Source organism: Podarcis tiliguerta (assembly GCF_965153285.1).
Source record: "Podarcis tiliguerta genome assembly, chromosome: 17".
NCBI lineage: Eukaryota > Metazoa > Chordata > Lepidosauria > Squamata > Lacertidae > Podarcis > Podarcis tiliguerta.
In genome coordinates this window covers 27348205-27373485 of record NC_139550.1, presented here as the reverse complement: position 1 = coordinate 27373485, position 25281 = coordinate 27348205, and the positions used below count along the sequence as shown (strand labels likewise).

Genomic DNA, 25281 nt, shown 5'->3' with positions numbered 1-25281 from the left:
AATGTTGGGAAGAGTGTCTTTTTGAAAGGCAGAATATGTTACACAATGCAAGGAAATATGGGATAGTCTCCAATTTTCTCCTTAACAAGTGAGCAAAGAGAAATCACAGTAATATAATCCATACTAAGGTCCTAGCACAAGCCATCTTAGAAATAAAGTATAGCCAAATGTATTATAACCAAAAAAGATGGCTATTCCTACATCTCTATTCTGAGGTCTGGTTTAATATTGTGTGTATGTGTGTGTATAATCACTGGTATTTTTAAAATGTATTAAGAACTATTAAGAGAGAGATGATGCCTATTATTTAGGTTAATGGGAAACCCACAGAAATTCAAATATCTTAGTTTAACTGCGATTTGAATGTCGGCTACTTGTTATCTAAGGACTGGTGACTGAAACTTTCAAAACACTCTAAAACTGGGAACTTTGAAAACATTTGTAGCAGATCTTTTCCAACCGATTTTGCATCAGGTCTAGTTATTACATAGCATTTTAAATGGAGGGAGAACAGCTTTATAATGGGAAAAGAAAGAACAAGTCAACAATGTATTGATTTGAGTGGTATTTACACACTGATCTGCAACTCAACACCTTGGGTTGTTTTGCCTTTTTTTTTTTTTTTTTTTTTTTTTTTTGCTTTTCATTCCTGATGTATTCTAAATGAGTTAATGGCACAAGACCAGAGAAAAAAACTGAAATACTTTTGCTCATATATAACCATTAAAGCCAACCTACTTGCAAGAATCCCAAATCCTAAAATGTCTGCTGAATAAAAACAGAGCTTGAAATTGAGAGTTTTTGTGTCTTTCAATTGCCTTCATCATGGAAGTTGAAGTTTCCCCATTGACTCTCAGCGCATTCCGACACATGCCTATTTAGAATCTTCTATGTGCACTTTTTAGTGTAGCCATATACCTTTCTAGAACGCAAGTGACAAATCTTCCCAAGATCCAATGTGATTTTTAAGTTTAGAGATTTCCCTTAACAACATTCAACCCTTTCCCCTCTATTTTTACATCACATACACAAATTCTAATATATTTTTTTTCATCAGCAGATATAGCAAAATAAGATGGAGCCATTATTCTTAAGTTCTTCATGGATAACGGTCTACAAAATACAAGCTCAAAATCCTGATATGCAAGGGCGGGGAAGAAAGACTCAGAGACGACAGAGAGAAATTGTATGATGGATATTATTTTAACTAACAAATAAGCAAACTCCATTTGTTGTTTTAACAACTGTAACATAATTTTTTCTTTTAATATAACGGGATGTGATGCATTTTCAGATATTATCAAGGTAGCTTCAAATTTGGCAATGAACGGTGGACTTTTTAGCACCATCTTACTCAGAAGTAAGCTTGGCTGTGTTCAGTATGGCTTACTCCCAGGAAAACCAGCATACCATTGCAGCCTTTCCATTAGATGATCTGTCACTGGATCCTTAATTTTAGAAATCATGACGCACACACGGTAAAGTGTCTGAACAATCCAGGAAAAAAGTATTTGGAGTTGCAAATCGGTACCAGGGAGAAAGGCCCAGTGCTATACGTGGGCCTTACTCCTGAGAAGGAGGAGCAGAGATGGACCCGAGTCTTTCTAAATGCAAAGGACTAAGCTGGCTCGCCCGCTCACTTCCCTGGGACTCCACCTGCCGCATTGCAAGCCAGAGCTGCGCGCAAACGGTCCGGGCATCCTTATGGGGCGGGAAGGGGGTCTCCCCGCATCTCGTCCCCCCCGGGAGGTTTCTGCTCACCTGGGCGGCCATCACCCGCTGCCTCTCGGCGATCAGGCTGCACTTCTTGCACTGACAGTCTCTCCACATGCAGAAGCGCTTGTGGCCTTTCAGGGGTGAGGAGTAGCCGTGGTTCCTGCACCGCGCGCACTTGGGCAGCCGGGGGGACTTCTTCCCCGACGGGGCGGCCGCGCCAGCCGGACTCTGAGCCGGACCCCCGGCATTGTTGGGGGCTCCTGCGGCCGCCAGGCCAGAGGATTTCCCGAAGGTGCCCACCTTACCCCCCTGGCCGGGATGCTCCGACGGGGCCGACGGCTTGTTGAAGGAAGACTCGTTTGGCATCTTTTATGTGGGGACGACTGATTTGACCGTGTGGGGTTCAATTGCTCCTGTTTTTCTGCAGCGGGGATTATGTCTCAAGGACCAGTTAATCTGTATGCCCAGTTTTAAAGAGAGGCGTCGAGGCCCTCGAGGCGCCCCTGGTGCCCGGCGGCTGCTCTGGTGCGCGCAACCTTCCTTGCAGAGCCGAGCGCAGCAGCTTTGCGCAAGGAGCAGGAGTTTCGCCAAGGACGCCCGTTGCAAGGAGGGAAGCGGGCACCCGACGGCGCCAGCTCCGCCCCCCACCTGCTCCCGGGGCTGCCCTGTGCAAGGCCCAGCCCGCGCCTCCCTGCAAGGGCACAGGGGGCTTCCTCGGCAGGCGCCAGTACTCCTCCCAGAGGGTCAGAGGGCACGCGTTCGGCCATGGGCAGATCGGGACTCTAGCATGGGAGGGTAGGGGGCTTTCGACCTTTTAGCATCCCACGCCTGCAAAATATTCGGGTGGGGGGCAACAACACCTTCCCCTTGCTTCCAGGAGCGTGCACTTATACTCCGAGGGAGCTGCGCGTCCAGGATTGCAACTGGTGCGTGCAAGGCTCCTGTGCACACTTCTGGGGCACAGCCTGAACCCTTTGCACTTTGCTGCAAAAGCAAGCAGGCGCCTCTGCTCTTTTGCTGCAAAACCCTTTGCAGCATGCAAGCTCAGTCTCGTGGAAGGGAGAGCATTGCATTGCTACTTTTTCTACTGGGGTGGGGAGATCTCATCAACTCATTTTGCGCCCCTTAAACCCCCCTAATTTTGCAGGCACCAACCGGCGGTATATTATTTGCACGTCTGTTATATATTCATTCCCAGGGAAATTCCAGAGCCCGGCTTAGCTACTTTACACATGCTTATCTGGAACTTAAAGGAAACATGCCTTTTCAACCACAGGAGGCTGCAGTGTGGCGCGAGGGTGGCCGGATCGGGACCTTATCACGCCCGCTTTTGCAGAGCCGAGTTCCCCCCTCCGCACCCGGGAAGGAATGGTGGATGAAAACATTTTCTATGCCACGTTTCCCTTTGCTGAGGTGATAATAGTAAAACAGACTAGAAAGTGGTTTAATAGTTTGATTTAACGGCTTAAATGGCACTGTTCAACCATGGCTTGATCTAAAGATCATTCCCTTCTATGATGACAATCATTTTAAGGAGGTTTTTCCAAGAGAGAAAATTTTAGTCCAGGGGTGATGCATTGGTGGGCCTCCAGTTGTTGCAGCAGTGCCGGATTTACATATAAGCTAAACAAGCTATAGTTTAGGGTCCCACTCTCTTGCCCCCCAATATACTTCTTCTTAATTGTATTTCAGTTAAACAGTTACTTTGATAAAATACATACTTTGGTATGTATTTTAGATACCTATGGGGTCCATAAATTACCATATGGCATATAAAAAGGTAAAGGGTAAAGGGACCCTGACCATTAGGTCCAGTCGTGACCAACTCTGGGGTTGCGACGCTCATCTCACTTTATTGGCCGAGGCAGCCGGCATACAGCTTCTGGGTCATGTGGTCAGCATGACTAAGCCGCTTCTGGCGAACCAGAGCAGCGCACCGAAACGCCGTTTACCTTCCCGCCGCAGCGGTACCTATTTATCTACTTGCATTTTGACGTGCTTTCAAACTGCTAGGTTGGCAGGAGCAGGGACCAAGCAACGGGAGTTCACCCCATCGCAGGGATTCGAACCGCCGACCTTCTGATCGGGAGGTCCTAGGCTCTGTGGTTTAACCCACAGCGCCACCCACGTCCCTATATAGCATATATTCAACAACAAAAAACAGTGACCATTTGTTGTTGACAAAGGACAGCTGGACATATAAAGGGCCCCATTACCTTCAGCAGCTTAAACCCTCATCAAACCTAAATCTGGCCCTGGTTGCAGGGCTACAACTTCCATAACTGGCCATGTACACTGGCCATGCTCAGGGCACCAGGCATAAAGGGATCCTTGCTCCTAGTGACATAAACCCTCCAGCCGCCGGTGCATGATCTGCGCTGAATTTTTCTGCTGCCAGTGTTGCTATGGCTGCAGCTGCAGCAACATTCAACACACCTCTTGTCCCCACACCTTTGCAATGACAGGCAAGTCCCACCTGCAGTGGCAAGCCACCATCTTAATTGGTCTAAAATGCAAAGCCCCAGGGCCTATATGTTAAGTTGTGGGTGAACATATCAGACAACACAGCAATTCTTCAAACAGCTCTTGTTTATTCACAGGCCAGAACTGAACTGAAGGGTTCAGCCAGCCTGCTTATATAGAGCTCCATTAGAACGCAACAGTAAGCATTTTCTGTAACTATCCAATCACTGAATGTCACTTTCAATCCCTTATTTGCATATGTGGACCTGAACTATCTACAGTATCCCCCTGCTGGCCCAGGGTGAGAACTTCTGTACATAACACTATAGGTTTACAAAATCTGTCAGCTGGGGGCTTTTCGTTGGGGTGAATTAAGATGGTGGGCATCCACTGTGGCCGGAAGCCAAACTTGCTTGCCCACCCAGCTCCAAACCTACTCATCGAAGGGCCAGGCGAGTGGGGCAGTTAGTGGCAGCACAACTGGTCACATGACATCCCCAGAAGGCATCAAATAATCCACCAACAACTGGAGAGTCATTGTCTCACCACCCTTGCTATGATCTCTATTGTTGCTTTTGGCCAAGGTGTAGGTTTTTGATAAATACCAAAGCCCAGTTACCTGAGATGGAATTGGAATGATGTATCAGCGACCCTTTTTCCAATTGCCTTTTAATTCTCTGGGGGAAAACAACTATTACCTGTCTTCAGCTTATGAATCAGCTACATTCTCCGCACAGTGAAATAAATGTTCAGAAAGGAATAATGTCTTTTGGACTCTTAGCTTCCCCCCCCCCCCCAAGAAGAACATCTTGTGAATATGGTTAATGTAGCGTGGAATGCAAGAAACAACCATTTTTAATTTGAATAATAATTCCTAGGTATGTGGGTCTTTAATTCAAATTATCTGAGGGATGCATAACTTCCTGTTCCAGGGAAGAGATGGCGGTTATTAAAGATGTACATTATCAATTCTTCCTTGTCACTTCTTGTTATAGAAACTACCTTCCGAGGAAGCTGTGTCCCCCCACGCTAGAAAATGGTGTGTATGATAAAGGAATTTAAAAAACATTTCAGCATTGTATAATGTGTGTCGCATACATAACAGCAAATGCAAAACGCAATTAAATGTTCTGTGTAAAAAAACCAAACAGATCCTTAGTCAAAATGGGAATCCAAAGTTGTGAGGATTCTTTAAAGTTGGAGAGACATAAGAGGTCCCACCTGAGAATCAAAGTAAGGTCACTTCCAGCCATCCTGATTTGTTTGCACCAGGTCTGTGAGGATATTATAGGAGATTGGCTGCTTATTTAGCATTTAGTCTGATTTGTTTGTAGGAACATTACAGCATTGCATCAAGCAACTGTTATCCCACATTTCCCATTGTGTTTTCCTGACAGTTTCCTTACTGTTAAGTTGTGGGTGAACATATTAGACGACACAGCGATTCTTCAAACAGCTCTTGTTTATTCACAGGCCAGAACAGAACTGAACTGAAGGGTTCAGTCAGCCTGCTTTTATAGAGCTCCACTAGAAGGCAACAGTAACCATTTTCTGTAACTATCCAATCACTGAACGTCACTTTCAATTCCTTATTTGCATATGTGGACCTGAGTGAAAACTATCTACAGTATCCCCCTGCTGGCCCAGGGTGAGAACTTCAGTACATAACACTTACCACACAAATACTGGATTGTGGTGGTGGTGTTTTTTGCAAGCAGGCTTTCTGGGTAAGAGCACAAAAACCTCTCATTGTGTGGCCTTAATTTGCTGGCATGTGCTTGAATCCAACCCACAACATTGTGGGGGCCTGAAGAGGCCTAGGTATGATATAAAGGGTTGTTGTTTGCATGCCGTTCAGTTTTTGGATTGCTTCAAAAGTGATAATGGGGTAAAAAAGACAACCATGTGTCTGCCTGTCTCTCTGTCTGTCTGCATAAAATCAGCAGCGGGTTGTGGCGGCAGAAAAGTCTAATGCAGTTTGAGGGTGCCTTAATAATAGCCCTTGTTTCTGCTGGACTTAGTACTGGGTGCTGCACTTCATAAAGAATATACAGTGGTACCTCGGGTTACATACGCTTCAGGTTACAGACTCCACTAACCCAGAAATAGTACCTCGGGTTAAGAACTTTGCTTCAGGATGAGAACAGAAATCGTGCTCCGGCGGCGTGGCGGCAGCAGGAGGCCCCATTAGCTAAAGTGGTGCTTCAGGTTAAGAACAGTTTCAGGTTAAGAATGGACTTCCAGAACGAATTAAGTACTTAACCCGAGGTACCACTGTCGTTACAACGAAATGTGTTTGGGAGAGGGCAGCAAAGTATGGTCAACAGTATGGAAAAAAATTCTGGGGGAGAGAAGATTGGAGAAGATGCCTGAAGGTCATTTAATGGGCTAGAATCTAGATCTAATCGGCTTCTGTGAAAAGAGTGTAAACATTGCTTGAATATGAGGAAACATTCAGCGTAGCAAGCAGATTTCTACCAAGCTGGACATCGGTCACTAAGCATGTTAGTAATGGAGATGGGAGGAAAAAGACGCTCGCCAAAGTTTTTCCTTCCCCTCCGCTATACAGGTTCCAGGAACCTGTTTGATTCAAGACCTAGCAAGTTTACACCTTAGGGCAGGGTCTATGGCCCTCCAACTGTTGCTGGAACCACAGCTTCCACCATTGATCCCTGGCCATTGTCATGAGCTGGTTGAACGCAGAGGAACGGTGGGAGGCAGAGACCAGGGAACCACCAAGGGAAGAAGGCTCAGCGCCCAGGGGTGGGAGCATAGTGAGAGGTCAGAGGGAGAACAGGAAGCGTCAAAAGCTGGAGACGGGACAGGGCTTATAAGCTGGGAGAGTCTGTGGCAGAGAGAAGGCCAGAATCGGAGGCAGAAGCTGAAGCAGGAGAGTGGGAAGAGGGCTAGGCCAAGAGAGAGAGATGAGTCAGGCTGCTGAAGAGTCACAGGTGTCTCCCCCTCCTGCTGCAACAAGCTCCTCTCCAGCCCCGTCTCCCAAAACCAGAAGAGGGCTGAAATGGGTGGAGCAACAACAGGTCGCAGGTAGGCATAGTCTCTGGTTGGGAAAAGCCCTGGAGAGGAGAGGACTTAGAGGGCTGGGGGGAGGCAGGGGCTTTCAGTATGACCCACTGGGAATATGCTGCTGCGCTCATTGGATCTGATGCTCAGTCAAGACTGTGCAGATCATGTTTTTGTACCAGCTCAGCATTCCAGCTTTAAGAGAATATTGAAGCACAATAAATGCTCACAACTGCAGCCTTTCAGGCTCGGTATAGACTAGTTCAAAATAATATGCTTAACATAAACTGATCATATAAATAGGAACTTTCAATCTCTGTGTCAGCCAAATGAACTGATCTTTATCTTTTTGCTTTGTAATATTTGCATGTGCTTAACAGTGGCGTATTTCACACAGAGGAGTAGTGTGGTGATTGCATGGGGTAGTGGGCAAAGAATCGTGGCACTGCGGAGTTTGAAGGGACCCCAAGGGCCATCTAGTTTAACCCCCTGGGTATCCCCACTAAAGCATCTGTGACAAACGGCCAACCATCCTCTGCTTAAAAACCTCCCTTGGAGAGTCCACCACCTTCCGAGTAGACCCACTGAAATTAATGGACCTTAGGTAGTCATGCTTTAATTGGTCAGTGTCATGGTCAATATCAATGGGGCTACTGTGAATAAAACTTATTTGAATACCACCCCATGAGCCAATGGCCAGCCTTTTCTCTCTCTCTTGTTACACATCTTGCTATATTTCAAACGATAAAAGATGGATTGCTTGCAATACTGAGATGCTTTGAATAAATTTCCGATAGGCCTATCAAGCAATGAAGTGGGTTTTAGTTAATTACGTCCTTTAACTCATTATTTTAATAACAAGCCCATCAAGCCAATTAATCATAAAGGAAAGGGGTGTTTTGAGGGTATTTATACCTGTCCATTCTTTCATTGCCACTTGGAATTCAAAGTAGACACATTTTGAATCCTCTGCCAAATAATTACTTAGTTAATCAAGTTGGCTAATTGTAACATGTTTCCAAAGCTTGGCTGAGCCTCATTTATAACAGAGATGTTGAGGGCAGGCAGAAGAAACCGCCGTATTACTCCACAGTGATCTTCCAATTCATTTTAGGTGCAGTAAAAAAATTAATTGGACCAGTGACTTAGAACATTGAGGGCCGCTGCATGACTCATTAAACTGACATTCTGAACATTTGTAATTCACAATACAAGACTGATAGAATCCTATATGCGCTCTATATGTTTGTCCTCTTTTATCATGGGCCAGCACCGGTACAGAGAAGGCCTTCTGATTAGGCTGCCACCATCAATTGAGAGAGAAGACAACCGTAATGTAGCTCGATTTGATAAACCGGCAGAGTGTGACAAAGGAAGTCTCTTTATATAAAAAAAGGGCTACGCAATTAATTGCTACCTTTTTTATTTATGATATTTAATTCCTTATTAGATACAGCCGGTTTTCCACCGTGGCGAGACAAGGTCAGGAATAAGAAGATGGTTTCAAGTGATTAAGCAAATGCCTTGCTCTCTGCATTTTTAAAATATGTGATCCATCTAATTAGGGCATATTTTTGGCTGGTGCAGTGGGACGCGGGTGGCGCTGTGGGTTAAACCACAGAGCCTAGGACTCGCTGATCAGAAGGTCGGAGGTTCGAATCCCCACGACGGGGTGAGCTTCCGTTGTTCGGTCCCTGCTCCTGCCATCCTAGCAGCTCGAAAGCACGTCAAAGTACAAGTAGATAAATAGGTACCGCTCCAGCGGGAAGGTAAATGGCATTTTCATGCTCTGCTCTGGTTCGCCAGAAGCAGCTTAGTCATGCTGACCACACAACCCAGAAGCTGTACGCCAGAGTGGTACCTATTTATCTAGTTGCACTTTGATGTGCTTTCAAACTGCTAGGTTGGCAGGAGCAGGGACCGAGCAATGGGAGCTCACCCCGTCACGGGGATTCGAACCACTGATCTTCTGATCGGCAAGTCCTAGGCTCTGTGGTTTAATCCACAGCGCCACCCGCGTCCCATCTACAGTCATACCTTGGGTTAAATATGCTTTGGGATGAATATTTTCGGGTTGCGCTCCACGGTGACCCGGAAGGTCGCAACCAGAGGTACCACTGTATAAATATTTATCAGAGCGCCATCTGTGTCAGTGATCTCATGCCCACTAACAACTAATTGCATGAAGGTGACTCTAAAAGACTTTCAGAGGATACCCAAGAAGAAAGACTTCGGCTTGTTGTTTGTCTGGTTATCATTTGTTAAATGTCTATTCCGTCCTTCATCCTTAGATCACAGGGCAGTTTGCAATGCAAAAACACAAAAATATATAGCCTAATAAAAACAATACCCCACAGAGATCATTTAATTAGCCAAAGGCCTGGGATAAGAGAAATGCTGGGTCCTTTCTTGTCTTGCTGATCACACAGGGAGAGGAGCAGCCAGCCTATGGTGGTGTTTCTGCCAGATATCTCACCTTGAACTTGGTTTCTGAAACCAATGCTGCCAGAGGCCCAAAGTGCAACTAGGCACAAATATTTATAATTGTTACGGGAGGATTTCTGTATCGCCGTATCATAAAAGAGCGGGGCAGTTTGCAATGTTAACATATAAAATTCCATTTTAAAAAATGGCAGGCAATAATTAATAAAAAGTAAACAGCTGTAAAGGCCTGTTGGCACAAAAAGAGATGTCTAAAAGTCAAAGGTGAGGATGGCAGGACCTAGTTTGGTGCTTTTCATAGCATTGTCCTCCAATAAGAGAGATGGACGTCAGTTACTTCATACACACACACAAACACACACACACACACACACTTGCCATAGCAATTCACAAGTAATGCACTCTAGCCAACAATGTGGCTGTAAGTGAAACACGCTCATATTAATTAATGATGCTTTGCTTTCCATATGCATCATTAATACCCTGTTTTTGATAGATCCTACCAGCAGGAGTCTCCCTTCTCCTTGGGGAAATGGCTGCTGCTTTTTCTGCAGGACATTAGTAGGTATAAACAGACAGAACAATCCCTGCTTGTGAGTTTCCCACAGACACCTGCTTGGGTGCCGTGAGAAAAGGCTGCTGGATATGATAGGTTTGATGGCCGAACCTTCCCTTTTCTTATTTTATTAAATTGTAGCTAAGAGATGCTGAACCGCACGTGATGCCAGAATAAGGTTACTAGATGTTTTTCAAAGAATTTGGGGTCCCCCTTTTTTTTGAAAAGAGAAAAAAAAGTTATTTTAAAAAATTATTTAAAAATATATATTAAGAAGTAATATCTTCTCTTCTGTGGTCTCCTCTGTCGCGCGGCCTTCCTCTGGGCCCCAGCCTGCTCTCCTGGAGCACTAGCCGCAGTGGAATAGGTTCAGGTCGGACCTGGGCTCAACCATGCGTCCTTGCCCTCCCAGAGCTCTCCTGAGAGCCAGTGTGGTGTAGTGGTTAAGAGCGGTGGACTTGTAATCTGGTGAACCGTATTCGATTCCCCGCTCCTCCACATGCAGCTGCTGGGTGACCTTGGGCTAGTCACACTTCTTTGAAGTCTCTCAGCCCCACTCACCTCACAGAGTGTTTGTTGTGGGGGAGGAAGGGAAAGGAGATTGTTAGCCGCTTTGAGACTCCTTCGGGTAGTGATAAAGCGGAATACAGTGGTGCCTCACAAGACGAAATTAATTCGTTCTGCAAGTTTTTTCGTTCTATGAGCTTTTTCGTCTTGCGAAGCACCACTGTGTATTGACGGTTTCCCATAGGAATGCATTGGCGGTTTTAAAAAAAAAGGCGCAAGACGTTTCGTCTTGCGAAGCAAGCCCATAGGGAAAGCCGTCTTGCAAAGCAACTCAGACAACGGAAAACTCTTTCGTCTTGCGAGTTTTTCGTCTTCCGAGGCATTCGTCTTGCGAGCTACCACTGTATCAAATCCAAACTCTTCTTCTTCTACCTCTCTTCTTCAGTGGCAGCAGCAGCGGCGTGGCAAGGTCAGGACTCCCCTCTTTTTTCTCCTTCCTCTTCCTCTTCCTTCTCCTCCTCCCTGCGTCAGCTCTGGGGTTTTTCTGGCCCAGCAGTGCTGCTGGGCAGGTGGCCGGGCGCTCTCACACATCAGCTCGATTGGGGTGGTGGGGGTGGTGGTCAGCGGTTCCCCCAGTTGACGCGCCGGGCGTCCCCAGTTCCCCTTTGGCAGTGGCAGCGGCAGTGGCAGTCTCAACAGCCTGGAGCCGGCCTGGTAGCGCAGTTGGCTCTGGCTAGCTTCAGGAGCTGTTCACTGCTGTGGCGCCTGCCATTTTGCCTCACCAGAAGTCCCCATATGATGTGTCTTGTGCCGTTGAACCAATCACGCAACATTCATTCCCTACTTATAAATCTACAACACTTAAAATATAAATCCGGGGACATTAAATGAAATCCATGGACATTCCGCGGATGGACTCCCTCACTGCGAGAAGTAAAGCTACAGGGAACCAGGCAGAGGGCCTTCTCAGTAATGGCACCCGCCCTGTGGAACACCATTCCATCAGATGTCAAAGAGATAAACAACTACCTGACATCTAAAGGCAGCCCTGTTCAGGGAAGTTTTTAATGTGTGACATCTTAGTGTATTTTTGGTCTTTGTGGAAGTCCAGCCAGATGGGCGGGGTACAAATAAATTATTATTATTATTATTATTATTATTATTATTATTATTATTTTGTTCTGGGACAGATTTGTAAGTCCGAGGACTGTCCCTGGGAAACGGGGACATCTGGTAACCATATGCCAGAACATTCCTGTTTTCCAGTAATACAAGTTCAGTGATAACCTTTTGGGAAATCTTTTAGCAATACGCTGGGACTATTTTCTCAAATTCAGCACTGTGCCATTCAAGAGAGACATGTGGTATAAAACCCTTGGTGGCTTGATAAATTTTTAGCCAGGTTTGAGATATATAATTATATAGTGTGTGTGAATATATACTTTCCACAGCACTTTTCAGGATATATAGAACGCCACAATCTCTTCTCTACGGATCTCCTCGTAACAACCCTTCGAAGTAGGCTAGCTAGGCAGATGCGCTGTCCTGCACAAGGTTAACCCCCTGGGAGCCTCGTAATTGTGCAGTGATTTGAAGCAGGGAATCTAGCCAGCTCTTCTGTCCACTGAGTGACACTGCTTGCCCACTGAATGATGAATCCAGTATCTTTCACAGAACTGTTGAGTTGGAAGGGACCGCAAGGGTCATCTAGTCTCAACCTCCTGCAACAAAGCAGTCTCAAAAACACAGCCTATTTCAATTGACTAGCAAACTCAGAGGAAACTCAAAGCAAAAATTTGCGGGGAAAATGGGATGGTCATAGACGATATGTTCAAAAATACGATAATAGTTTTGACTCCGTGCTAGCATTCGAGTGACATAAGGAAGTAAAAGAAAGTGGATAACAATTAAGGATTTATTATGTTTTCTGAATGTATTGGAAAATTTATATAGAAAGGTTTATTGTTTTGTGTACATTCAATTGTAAGATAAAACATATGTGAAGGGACTTGACAGGAAGTCAAAATTGAAATGGAAGAAAAGATTTTGTAAGATAAAAGGGGGGAAATATTTATTTTCATTATTATTATTTTCTGTGGGTGTGTGTTTTGTATGAAATGTTTGGGAGGAAGCAAGACGGTAGATAACAAATAACAAACAAAATACTGATGTATGTAATCTTTATTTCTCAATTATATTTTGTGATAGTATGGTTGTAATGTTTTTTGTAACATAAAATCATTCAATAATTTTTTTAAAAAAACAACAACAACAACACACAGCCCATTTGGCACCACTGTATTTGAATGAAAGTTATTTACAACTGGGAGAACTAACTACTCCACGCTGAAATATTACTGAGCATTGGCAACGAAATACACACAAGATTTTGCATTAAAACAGTATTTGCTGAATAAACTGGATAGCTAAACATTCTCACTTCCTATTTAACTTGTTGATATAACATTAAGATTTGGAACAACAGACGCAGAGCTAACAGCTGTTGGCTTTACTGTTCATCCTGATTTCACTGTTGTGCCAGGACCAGGACTGTGCAGGAATTTGCCTGTTCTCCCACCATTGGCCATAGCCAGGATGTGTGGCAAAGCTGCAGATGTGGTAATGGTCCCACCAGACAGCAGATAGGATTTGGATTGCAGCCTAAATTGCTACCTACACAGAGATCTGCCAAGAAAAAGCGTTAGACCAGCTTTCCCCAGCCTGGATAACTCCAGATGTTTTGAACGACAACCACCTCCCAGCCAACATGGGACATAGCTGTCAACTTACAGATTTGAAAATAAGGGACCAGCAGCCTTGAAAATAAGGGATCAGCAGCCAAAATAAGGGATTTTGCTTCATTTAGGCACGTCGGGGCTGCCGTCGTCCTGGCATGAGGAGTTCCATAGGCCCTTCCCCGTCTGAGAGGGAGGGAGGGAGGAAGAGAGACTCTTGCCCGCGAGCCCGGCATGAGGCGGTTGCGGCGCCGCAGTGGCCGCTGAAGCGTCACCCTTCTGCGTCCCTCCCCATCCCCTCCTCTTCCTCCTCTCTCAGGCTGCCTCCTCAGCTGCCTCCGGCTTCCCCAGGCAGCGCGGCGGAAGTCTCGCAAGAGAGGGGCTGCCTGCCCGCCCACTGCCACCCATCTCCTAATGACGCACCCCTGAGGGAGAAAAGGGAGAGACAGAGACGTGTTAGCTTGTGCGCGCACTCTCTCTTGCGGCGGAGGACCCTGAGCCGCTGTTTCCCTCCCAAGCCGGGCGAGCATGAAACCCGGGAAATTTAAGGGACATCATCAATCCGGGACAGCAGCGGGACATGCGCTGGGATAAGGGAGTTTCCCGCCAAATGGCAGTTATGACATGGGATGATGGGAGCTGTGGTGTAAAACATCTGGAAGACACTCAGTTGGGGGAGCGAGTCAGGCATTTGACATGCGGCTTAGTGGCCATTGCTAGGTACTTAAAGGACACAAGAACAAACCCATGACACACATTTGCATATGTGTCCTGTCCTGATTATTGCACCAGGGCAAACATTTCTACTTGCCAGGTGGAATGATTCCCCTCTCTTCTCCCTATGCATGCTCTTCTCCCAAATCAGTTTTGAGCAGGGTGGATTTGATTTAAATCAAATCGATTTAAATCATGATTTTAATCAATAGTAAGACTTGATTTAAATCTTTTTTTTTTTTTTTAACATAAAGACTCATTCTTGCTGATATAATCTTAATATTTACAACCAGATGAAGGTTACATTTTTGGAATAAAAAATTTTCAGAGTAGTTTTCACAGTTATGTAAAAAATTACTGATTTGGTTATACTATTAGAAATACATTGACATAATTATAAAATTATGGTGAGGTTTACTAAGTTAACTGTTTATATTTCGACAACTTTTCTGCTGTACTTTATTGGAAGGAGAAAAATAATCATTTCCTTAATAACAGTTTAAACAATTTATTTAACTAAAACAATAGCATTATAGCATATGTATCCATGTTTGTTAACTGATGTGGCTAAACGGGTTTTTTTAAATTAAAACAACTTAGGCTGAGCTTTAGCACACATGAAAAACTTAAAACAAATCCTTATTTCCTGATGAATAGCCTTTGGACTATAATGTAACTTAAATAGAAAACTATGTTTAGAAAGATTTTTCCTCTGAAAGCATTTCATTTTAAAAATCCGATTTAAATAAAAAAAACCCATTTTTTATTTATTTATTTTTTAAAAAATCATTTATTTTTATCCACCCTGGTTTTGAGGAACACAGGGGGAAGGAGATAGTAGAAAGCCCCATAGCTCAAGTTGATGTCCTTGCGCAGGACTTCCATTAAAATAATTCATTAGCTGAATGTTGGGAAATCAAGATTTATAGAGTCGTCATTTTACCATTCCACCCTTTCTCACAAAAGGAAATTCAGGGCTGCTAACAGCAAAAAACAAAAACAAAAAAAGAAACAGTTAGATGATCACAACTTATCATAAACATGCTCAAATCATCGACAGATCCTGTCAATAAAAATAGCAACTGATAAATAGCTTCCTAAGTTAGTCAGTGTCCGAAGTCTCACAGTCCTGTGCATTGCAATGCATACACTTTAAAATAATGTGAGAGTGACCTGCCCCTCCCCCCCTGTTTTTAGACGTAAAATTATACACACACAATTTGTCATTTAAATGTTGCAAGGAAATGGAAAAATTCCTGGATCCTCTCATGGTCTTCCGCTCTGATATTTGGAGATTACCATGAGATTTTTTGTGCCTGTACCAACTGGTCAATTAAAAATACAGTATTTTTCGCTTTATAGGATTTGTGGAAGGGGCTCCATTTCTCCTGCCGCTTCGCTGAAGGGGCACTGAGCAGAGGGGGGGGGGGGAGAATTTTCTTTCTTGTTCTCCCCCTCTAAAACAAGGTGTGTCCTATGGTCGGGTACGTCGTATAGAGCGAAAAATACGGTACATATATATATACTGCTGACTGGTCCTGTGGGTATGCTGCTGTGATAACCAAGATAATTATGCCCCGCCATTGGCTCTCTAAAATTTGATACTTTTCTAAAATGTAAATTTCTTTAAGAACACAGACTGCTCTTGCAAGTCCTCTTTTGGAAGGCAGCCTTAAGAAGTGCAGTTCATCCATACCTACTTTATAGACTCTCAAGGGGGCTGTTGTGACCATAGCCCAAAGTAAAAATAGAACAGGGGTGGGAGAGAAGCTGGAGATCTGTGGCCCACCACCTGGGCTTCAGGTCCTCTTAATGATGCCACTGCTGCGTGAGCTTCCAGAGAAACCACCAAAATTGCAACAAGACCTGAGAATTGTTCTGAATTTCAAAATCAGAGGGATGTGTGTGGCCGGGGAGAAAGCTTTGGTATATGCGTACATTCATGTGAGCTGCTCCAGATCAGATCAGATCGTCAGATAGCTTATATTTTAATCGAGTCCTACTGCTTTTCTGACCGCAACACTGGGGTGTGCCCCTCCATTATAAAAGAGTTATCTGGCAAACCTTGTTAGTTCAGCAAGTGGGCTGTATCTCTTACATCTGATGACTAGGCAGGCCTGTGGTCAAGTAAGGTCTCTGCCTTATAATCTGCAATAACCATGCTTTTTATATTGCCAGTGGGCTTGAAAATTGCTGCCATGCTAAATAAGCAAACAGGCCACCATATGATTAGCAATTTCCTTATGGCAGGAAGCTCAGCTAAGTGGGTTCTGGCCACAAACCTATTCTAAATAAAACTACTCTTCCCAGTAAAACGGAAAATAGAAAGCTGGTTCTGTTCCAGATACTCTTGAGTGCACATGCACCTGTTTAGCTCGAGGGCAATCAGGAAAGCTACACCTCCAAGTAATCTGAACTGGCTTCGAGGGGCTAGTTTGACATTCTTCCTCCCTTAACACACAATGACTCCAAGTGTGGGGTGGATACAGCGAGTCTTTTACCATAGAATAGCTACCATAGTGTGCATGCAACAGCTCTCCATTGCCTTGCCAAAATGACTGGAAGAATCCGACCACTTCCTCACATTCCGAACCATGGGGGCCACACTCATCATGAATAATAATAGCTTAGAGGTCCCAGGCCCTAAGGAAGTCAGATTATCCACCACCAGGGCCAGGGCCTTCTCAGTGATGACTCCGACCTGGTGGAATGCTCTGTCCCATGAGACCAGGACCCTGCAGGATTTAACTTCCTTCCGCAGGGCCATAGCTGTCAACTTACAGATTTGAAAATAAGGGACCAGCAGCCTCAAAAATAAGGGATCAGCAGCCAAAATAAGGGATTTTCCGGGCACAGGTATGTTCAGCTTCTGAGCCCCTCGAGCCAAAGGCAGAAAGCCCAGCCAGCAGCCAAACGAAGCCTCAAGTGGTGGTTCCCACAGCGCAGCAACCTGGCAAAGGGGATGCAGCAAGGAAAACCACGGTCACCTCTCTGCTGGGAAGCGCTGAGCAAAGGCAAGTCCCCAGGCAATGCAGCCGATTTGATTGGCACAAGGCATGCAAGCTCCACCCCCCAGTCGTTCTTACTCCTTATTGGGTGAGCAACGCAGCCAAGCAACACAGTTGGAGCCTTCCTCCTCCCTGGCCGGCAGGGAGGGAGGGAGGGAGGGAGAGGAGATGCTGCCTTGAAACCCGGGAAATTTAAGGGACATCATCCATAAGGGACAGCAGCAGGACACGGCGCTGGGATAAGGGAATTTCCCGCCAAATAAGGGTCGGTTGACAGCTATGCGCAGGGCCTGTAAGACAGAGCTATTCCGCCAGGCTTTCAACTTGAACTTAGCCTGATCTTTTATTCCCCTTCCTTCCCTTTTTATGAAGATTACCCACTCTGGGATCCCAGAGCTAATTCTCCCCTGGTCTCCACGCTGGCCCAAATAGGACTAACTTAGCCAGCTAGCCCTGATGATCTTCTAATGTTTATTGGATGGATTTCCACCCTAAATTGATTTTTGAATTCTGAATTTATTGTTATTCATGTTTTATACTGTATTTTATGCTGTTTTTTGTTGCATCAGTTAAGTGGTTTAAATTTGTTTTTAGCCCCCGGAGCCTGGTTTTCTGAACCGGTAAGGGCGGGGTATAATTAAAAATTTAATTATTATTATTATTATTATTATTATTATTATCATTATCACTTGGCAGGGCATGTCGGCAACCAGGTAAACCCACTCACTGGGTTTAATGCCTTCCAGCTGTCGCTGAGCTGTGGCTCCCACAATCTCTGACCATTGGACACGTTAGCTAGGGCCAATGAGAGTTGGGTTCCACCATGTCCGGAGGGCCGCAGGTTCCAAGGGCTAAAATGACCCTCACCGCATTCTGAGAAAACTTTTGCTGCTTTCCTGGACAAAGGAATTTCTCTGGGATTCTTGTTTGCCGATATTGGCCTTCTTTCCCGCTACTTAGTTGCAAGCATTTCGCTTTGCATTCTCTTGCAAACATTTGGTAAGATTACAGAATTGCTTCGATAGCTTAATGCCTGTCAGATTTGTGTGATCAAGTCTCTCCTCTTTCTTTGCTACTTAGTTGGGAATTCACGCATTTCTGTTTTGTGTGAAATGTTACACGTAAGTTTTTCTTTTTAAAAAAATCATTTTTATTGATTTTTCCAATAAAAAACATCCAATTAATATATCCAATCATAACACTTCAATTAAAATAAAAAAACTAAAATAAAAAGATCAAATTATACTCCAAATTGTATTTATTAATTTTTCGGAGTTCCCCATGGTCTGGAAGTTTTTCTACTGCAGAAGGCAGGTCTTTCTGCTGCCTGCGGTTGCCTTAAGGGCTGAGCTCATAATTTTTGTTTTCGACAATTGTTGTGGCATTTTCCCAGTAGCAGCATCTCCTACAGCCAATGTTCAGGACTGTTTTAACAAACCAGAAATAAGGGAAGGTATAAGCAGCACCCGGCATGTCACACAGCAGCCAGTTTACAAATATGCCTGGCAGTATTTTGGGCTGTTTTATACTCTCCCCAAGGCTCTCTTGTTCTGCTGACATAACTGTAGGCTTGGTGTCCTGTGTCTTGTATTTTTAAAAACTGCTGCTGAGTACCGGTATTTGATTTCAGGGTTAGGCCTTTTGCCATTATCTTTTTAAACAACCAAATCATGGTACTTATTATATCTGCCTAGAAAAGTTTTGGATAAAAGTGTAGCAGCCAGTTCTATTACAAGGAAAAGGGCTAAGCTGGATAGCATCATTTTATGACTATTTCTTTTCATTACCCCTTAGTTGACAGATATTTATTTATTTGCTTCAGTATTTTAGGTTGTGTCTTCAGTGGCACTGCTAAATACAGTGGTACCTCGGGTTAAGTACTTAATTCGTTCCGGAGGTCCGTTCTTAACCTGAAACTGTTCTTAACCTGAAGCACCACTTTAGCTAATGGGGCCTCCTGCTGCTGCCACACCGCTGGAGCCCGATTTCTGTTCTTATCCTGAAGCAAAGTTCTTAACCTGAAGCACTATTTCTGGGTTAGCGGAGTCTGTAACCTGAAGTGTATGTAACCTGAAGCGTATGTAGCCTGAAGCGTATGTAACCCGAGGTACCACTGTAATACAAAAACAGCCATCACTTTTGAGTACCATTTCTGTCCCGCCCACAGTGGTGGTGCTCCTCTTTGCTTTGTGTTGAATTTCCACAGAGCTGTGAAAATATGTTCAGGCTGCTAAATGCACCTTAACATAGTGCAAAGCCAAACTTTTATTTTAAATCAGGTGTTAAATAAGCCCAGTTATTTCCAGAAGATCAATGCTACGTCTTCAAGAAACTTCTTAGAAGATAAGTTTTATTTCATTCAAGTTCCCTTGCAATTCAAGTTTCCAGCTCTCAAGAGGTTATAGTGTGCTATTAAAACACATGGAAAGCAAAGGGCGAGTAAAAAGCAGCCCCAAATCATTGCTTTTCCAATCCCATAAAACAACAAAAGTCAGGAATAAAATAGCATAAGGAAATTTTATTTTGAAAATATGGCAAGAGTCTAAGGCACTTCAAACATTAAAATGCACATGACTGAAGTGAACATGACAGAGAAATAGCTTTCCATATATACGTGCCCAGAACTATGTTTGATTTCATTAGAGATGAACATATCATCCAATATATCTCAGGGATCATGTATATAACAGTTAATAAAATCTAGTTAACAATTGTGTAATGTATTATTTTAATTACAATGGAATAAAAAGTGTCAAAAATACTGACTTAATATTTGATATAAAAGCTATACAAATCGGCAGCAACAGTTTATTTAGCAAGTTTCAGACCCATCTTCCACTGTTAAGCCATCAACCCACCAGCTGAGATTCCAAAGAGCTGACAACACAATCAATTGCCACTTTTTTTAAAATAAGCATGAACACACTCAAAACCGTTTTGGAATGACATTTATAATAAAAGAGTTCTTGCCAACAATTCCAACATTAGCAAATATAAATATCTGTAAAGAACATACCTTAAAAAAAGCTAACAAGATTTGTCCAGAGGTGCATTAAGGGGGAGTACAGTCATAACTGAACAGACAGCTTAAAAACTGTACGCAAGGTAACAGAAGATATATTCTGCAGCAAAGACATCATACCATTTCCTAGAGGCTGAAAATGTGGGTGCTAGGAAAACTCAAAGGGCTACAGATGCCACGCAAAGGCTGCATGAAAATACCGTATTTTTCTGGGTATAACACGCCCCCGTGTATAAGACGTCTCCTATTTTTGGGGACTTGTAATTAAGAAAATGGTGGTTGACCTTTTTTTTTTTGGAGAGGATTTCCCATAGTTGTTAAGGTGTTTTTTTTTTTGGGGGGGGGTAGCCCAAAGTTGTTTAGCAACCTATCACACGTCGCCCTGATGCACTATCCATGTATAAGACACCCCCAATTTTTTAACATACTTTTTGAATAATAATAAAAAAAGCTCGTCTTATACACAGAAAAGTATGGTAGCTACGGCAATTATCCCGCTAACAGCATCCTTTGTGTCCAGCAACTTGCCCTGTCATCAGATACTTCCGTATACCTCACTGTAAACCTGTAAGATCCTGCACTGGCATGGGGAAGTCTGCCCAGTCTGTGTGGTGAGCAGGCACACACGCATGACCATGGTCACGCTATGTACACGGATCCTAGGTGACTTTGTTAGGAAAGGTGCTATCCCGACTTTTCTTCCTGTTGACCCTTCTTTGTCTTTAGCTCCAGACGCTTGCTTTCAGTTTGCTGGTGAGCTCAGGCACAAGACGATTACATTCAATATCTGTCACTGTAAAACAGTAACCGCTAGCAGCTTGGGAGAGGTGACATGAGAGTTTACAGATATATGTGCATTAGCAATCAAATGTGCCTCTATGTGTAGGACCAGGAGATGGCTTTCTTCCAAGCCTCGGGGTGCCCTAGAAAAGAAAAAGGAGACGGCTGTTAAAGATGGGAAATAATTAACGAGGCCATAGAAAGCCACTGACCCTAGTTTAAAGCTTACTGAATGCTTTTATTGGCGCAAAGATAGGTGCAGCTCCACCAACTTCAGTACAGTTATGAAGTGGGGGATGTGATACCTAAGTAGCAGTCAAGTACAACATTCCTTGTTTTCCTAGAGTGGACGTGTAGGGGAATATTTGGTCCAGCCAGTAGAAAACTTCCTGTTTCCTCCTGGCTGGGACACACTTCCTTTGCATGCGACTAGAGGTGGGCGTGACCTTACCTGTCCAGGTAACAAAAAGGACAAGGCACACAGCACTCTCTCTCTCTCTTTGACTTCCTCCGTCGTTGGAACAGCTTTTTAGCTAGAGATTATCTCCATATGGGATTGATCCACATGCATATACTTTGTAACTAAGTCTGCCTTCAGGGATCCAACTGTGAACTGAATGTGAGTAAACTTCTTTTATATACTTTATACAAGATTGTGACGTGTTTATTCTTTTAAGAGGGATATAAGGGAACTTACCAGGAACCTAATAGTGAGAGGCTTACACAAGCCTGCAACGAGCTATCCACTGTGCGTTTAAAAGGGAAATGTAAAACTCTGCTAAGTAAAGGAACTTGCTAGTGCAAGTTAGGAAGGATATTAATAAACAATATATCCTCTCCTGTCTCCCTGAACATTTCCACATGAAGCAGTGAAAAAACATGGCTTTCATGAGACAGTGGCCACAGGACATCATTTTTTGATTGAAGCCATCATAGCAGATAGAAATAAAAACAGCAAGGAACAGGAACAGTGGTGGATTTTTATAGCAAAAAAGGGAGTATGAGTACCCTGGATCGGGAAAGTGACACAACCTCCACCATGGAGACCAGACTATCCAACACCGGAGGTGGGTGTGGGCATGTTAAGTATAATGGGTTTAATTGACTCAGAAATGGGAAAATGTCTGAGTAATAATGAAAGTTTAAAAAGGAAAATGGCTAAATGTGTATTGGCAACATTGGCTTTCTAAGTGGTTTCTGGGCTTGATAATTAATGGGTTGATAATTAGCTAACTGTTGTTTTCTGCTAGCTCTAAACTGAATGTAACATTTGATCAGGTGACAAAGGTATTGAGTTGCAAATTTGCCATCTTGTAAGAGTGGTGGCTGTTTTCTTTCTCTCAAACTCTGTGGAGTGAGGATGTAAATGAAGCTCTGCATATAAAAAGCCTAAGGCAGGCTGCAGGCTGCGGGGAGAGACAGACCTTTGCTTCTAGGTCTGTTTGGATTATTTCACATTTTCTAAGATGCTGAGCCTGTGCTGGACAGAGCAAGATACTGTATGGATATTTCGGATGTATCATTTGAAGTTTTTGTTATGCTTTGAAGAAAGTTCTGCAAGTAAAAGTTGGAATAGTATCTAATGGGCCTAGACAATGATTTCTTCCAAAAGGAGTGAGTTCTTAGGCTTCCAATTGCTTCAAACTGCACAATATATTAGTACCTGCAATGGGGCACACCTTTCTCATCAGTATATCTTTTAATAAAGATCTTGTTCCAGCAACCATGGCAGATAAATTCCAACCATCACAAGAAGAAAATAATACTGAAATGAAGAATAGCAGCTACAGTGACACCAAGCAGAAAGCGAAAAGTGGGAGGGACATACCAAGAACACTACTGGTTAAGTTTCTAAACTTTGAGAGTCGGCACTGACTTGGACGAAGACCCAAAAATTCTCTTGCCAACCCTGACCACATAAACCAAAGAATTATGTGTGGAATGTAACCATGTAACTCACCGGGGACTGTGTTTTGGAAAAGTTCACGTGAGCATAGAGAAGAACAGCTATATCCTTGTGCCCTGCCTCCAGGGCTATCGAAAGTGCCGTACTGCCATCCTTAAAAAAGAGAGCGAGAGAGAAATAATGTGCATATGTCCATCTAGAACTTCCTTAAAAGTGCAACAGCCTTTGAATGTTGAAAGAGAGCAAAATGCAAGTCCTGTCATTCAGCCAGACAAAACCATATAGAGTAAGTTTCAAAAACATTTATTATAATTGGCAAGATTTGTGTTTCTGTTTTGTGAGGCAATGCAATGGTCAGGGGGTCTTCTCAACGAGGGAGCAGGATTATTATAAGAACACCGGGACCACAACAACACCAAGTAATTTGGTGACCATTTTAGGAAGCTGAACATTATATTGCCCAGAGGAAGAGAAACGGGGTGATAAAATGTTCATCAAATCTTAGAATTGGCTGTGATAGTTCCAGTTAAATTAACCACATTCTTAAATTTCAGACACTCCCAGAGGGCAGGTTTCTCTTTACGACTTATCTACATGTGTAGTCTTGACACAAAAACACCCCCCCCCACAGTTGTCAGAATTACAGGGTGCTATATTGCCTTATAAAGACTTCAAGATATAATGGTTGCAATTTCAGACACAGCCAGAGGTGTCAGCTTGCAAAGGCGATGGAAGGGGGTTAACTTCAGGGTGTTGGGGGTGGAGCTGAACAGCTTCAATGCGGCTTCAATGGCTGGTGGCCCCTCCTCTTCCAGCCGCCACCAGTTGGGGGCTGCTTTGACCCTCATCCCCCTCCGCAGCAGGCCTTTGGTGGCAACTCACATTATCCTCCAGCGTGCCGTTGCATCCCGGCTGAGCCAGCAGAAGTTTGACTATTTCCACGTGTCCGTGTTCGCTAGCGCACATCAAAGCCGTGGAGCCCTCGTCATCCTGGATGTTGACATCTGCGCCACAAGCCAGCAGAGCTTTCACCATATCTATTCGCCCATGGCTCACAGCAAGCATGAGAGCAGTTTGGCCAGCCTGTATGCAGGGGAACAAAAATGATACACGTTTCCTGAAGCACAGATTAGCATAGTGGAGTCATACCCAGATCAAACTCTGTCCAACTCCTCGAAAGATTCCATCAACAGTGTCTCCAAAACATTTTACACATCACTTGGGAAGAAAGGCGAACTAATGCCAGTGCACTGGAAGAAGCAAAGATCACCAGTGTCGAAGGAATGATTCTTCAACATCAACTTTGTTGGACTGGTCATGTTGTGAGGATGCCTGATGATCGTCTTCCAAAGCAACTATTCTATTCCAAACTTAAAAATGGAAAGCGCAATGCTGGTGGTCAACAAAGGAGGTTTAAAGACTCTCTCAAGGCAAATTTTTAAAAAATGTAGTATGAACACCAACAATTGGGAAACACTGGCCTGGGAGTGCTACAACTGGAGAACAGCCTTTACCAAAGGTGTCATGGGCTTTGAAGACGCTCAAACTCAGGATGAAAGGGAGAAACACACTAAGTGGAAGGCATGCATGGCAAATCCACACCGTGATCAACCCCTGCCTGGAAACTTACCGTATTTTTTGCCCTATAGGACGCACTTTTCCCCTCCAAAAATGAAGGGGAAGGGGTCGGTGTGCACCTACCCCTCTCGCTCTCCAGGCTTCAGGAAGCTCTCCCACCGCTTGCGGAGAGCTGCCTGCACCCAGAACCCAGGCTTTGGGCTTCACGCAGCTCTCGGCAAGCAGTGGGAGAGCTGTGCGAAGTCATGCAGCTTTCCCACGGCTTGCGGATAGCAGCCTGTTCTGGGGGCTGGGGTCGGAAAAATAATCCCCCCCCCTTATTCCCCCCCCAAAAAACTAGGTGCGTCCTATGGGCCGGTGCGCCCTATGGGGCGAAAAATACGGTATGTCCCCACTGTGGAAGGACATGTGGATCCAGAATTGGCCTCCACAGTCACTTACGGACTCACTTTTAAAACCGTGTTTATGGAAGACAATCTCACTTAGCTACTAGGGATTGCCAAAGCAGAAGAAACTCTGTCCGTTATTATACAGTCTTACAAAACAGAATACTGACGTCTATGCATCTATATACCCAGCTAATCCTCCTACAAGTGCCATCTCACCAGGAGGCCTGTTCTGTACAGTGTTAGCACCAGGCCTTTAGTGGGGCAGCATGTCCTCTCCAGAACTCTCTCTTATTACAATATAACCATCTCTAGTAACATCATCATCATCATCATCATCATCATCATCATTTGTACCCCACCCACCTGACTGGGTTGCCCCAGTCACTCTGGGCAGCGTTTCAGCATCTGTTGAAGATGTTCCTTTTTCAACAAGGGAAGATTTTT

General features: G+C 44.2%; 2 protein-coding genes across 8 annotated transcripts in view; both read right to left on the bottom strand.

The window, feature by feature from the left end:
- Positions 1-2747, bottom strand: part of DMRT1 (doublesex and mab-3 related transcription factor 1) — a 62596-nt gene extending 59849 nt beyond the window's left edge. The window contains exon 1 of the mRNA XM_083420454.1: positions 1762-2747. Within this exon, the coding sequence (XP_083276580.1) occupies positions 1762-2082 (321 nt within the window). The 5' untranslated portion in view covers positions 2083-2747. The remainder of the gene's footprint in view (positions 1-1761) is intronic.
- A 16913-nt stretch (positions 2748-19660) lies between these two features.
- Positions 19661-25281, bottom strand: part of KANK1 (KN motif and ankyrin repeat domains 1) — a 123386-nt gene continuing 117765 nt past the window's right edge. For all 7 annotated transcript variants that reach the window (XM_083419460.1, XM_083419462.1, XM_083419461.1 and 4 more), the window contains 3 exons: positions 23753-23953; positions 22925-23023; positions 19661-21107 (listed from right to left, as the gene is read on the bottom strand). In XM_083419460.1, the coding sequence (XP_083275586.1) occupies positions 21042-21107; positions 22925-23023; positions 23753-23953 (366 nt within the window). In that variant the 3' untranslated portion in view covers positions 19661-21041. The remainder of the gene's footprint in view (positions 21108-22924; positions 23024-23752; positions 23954-25281) is intronic.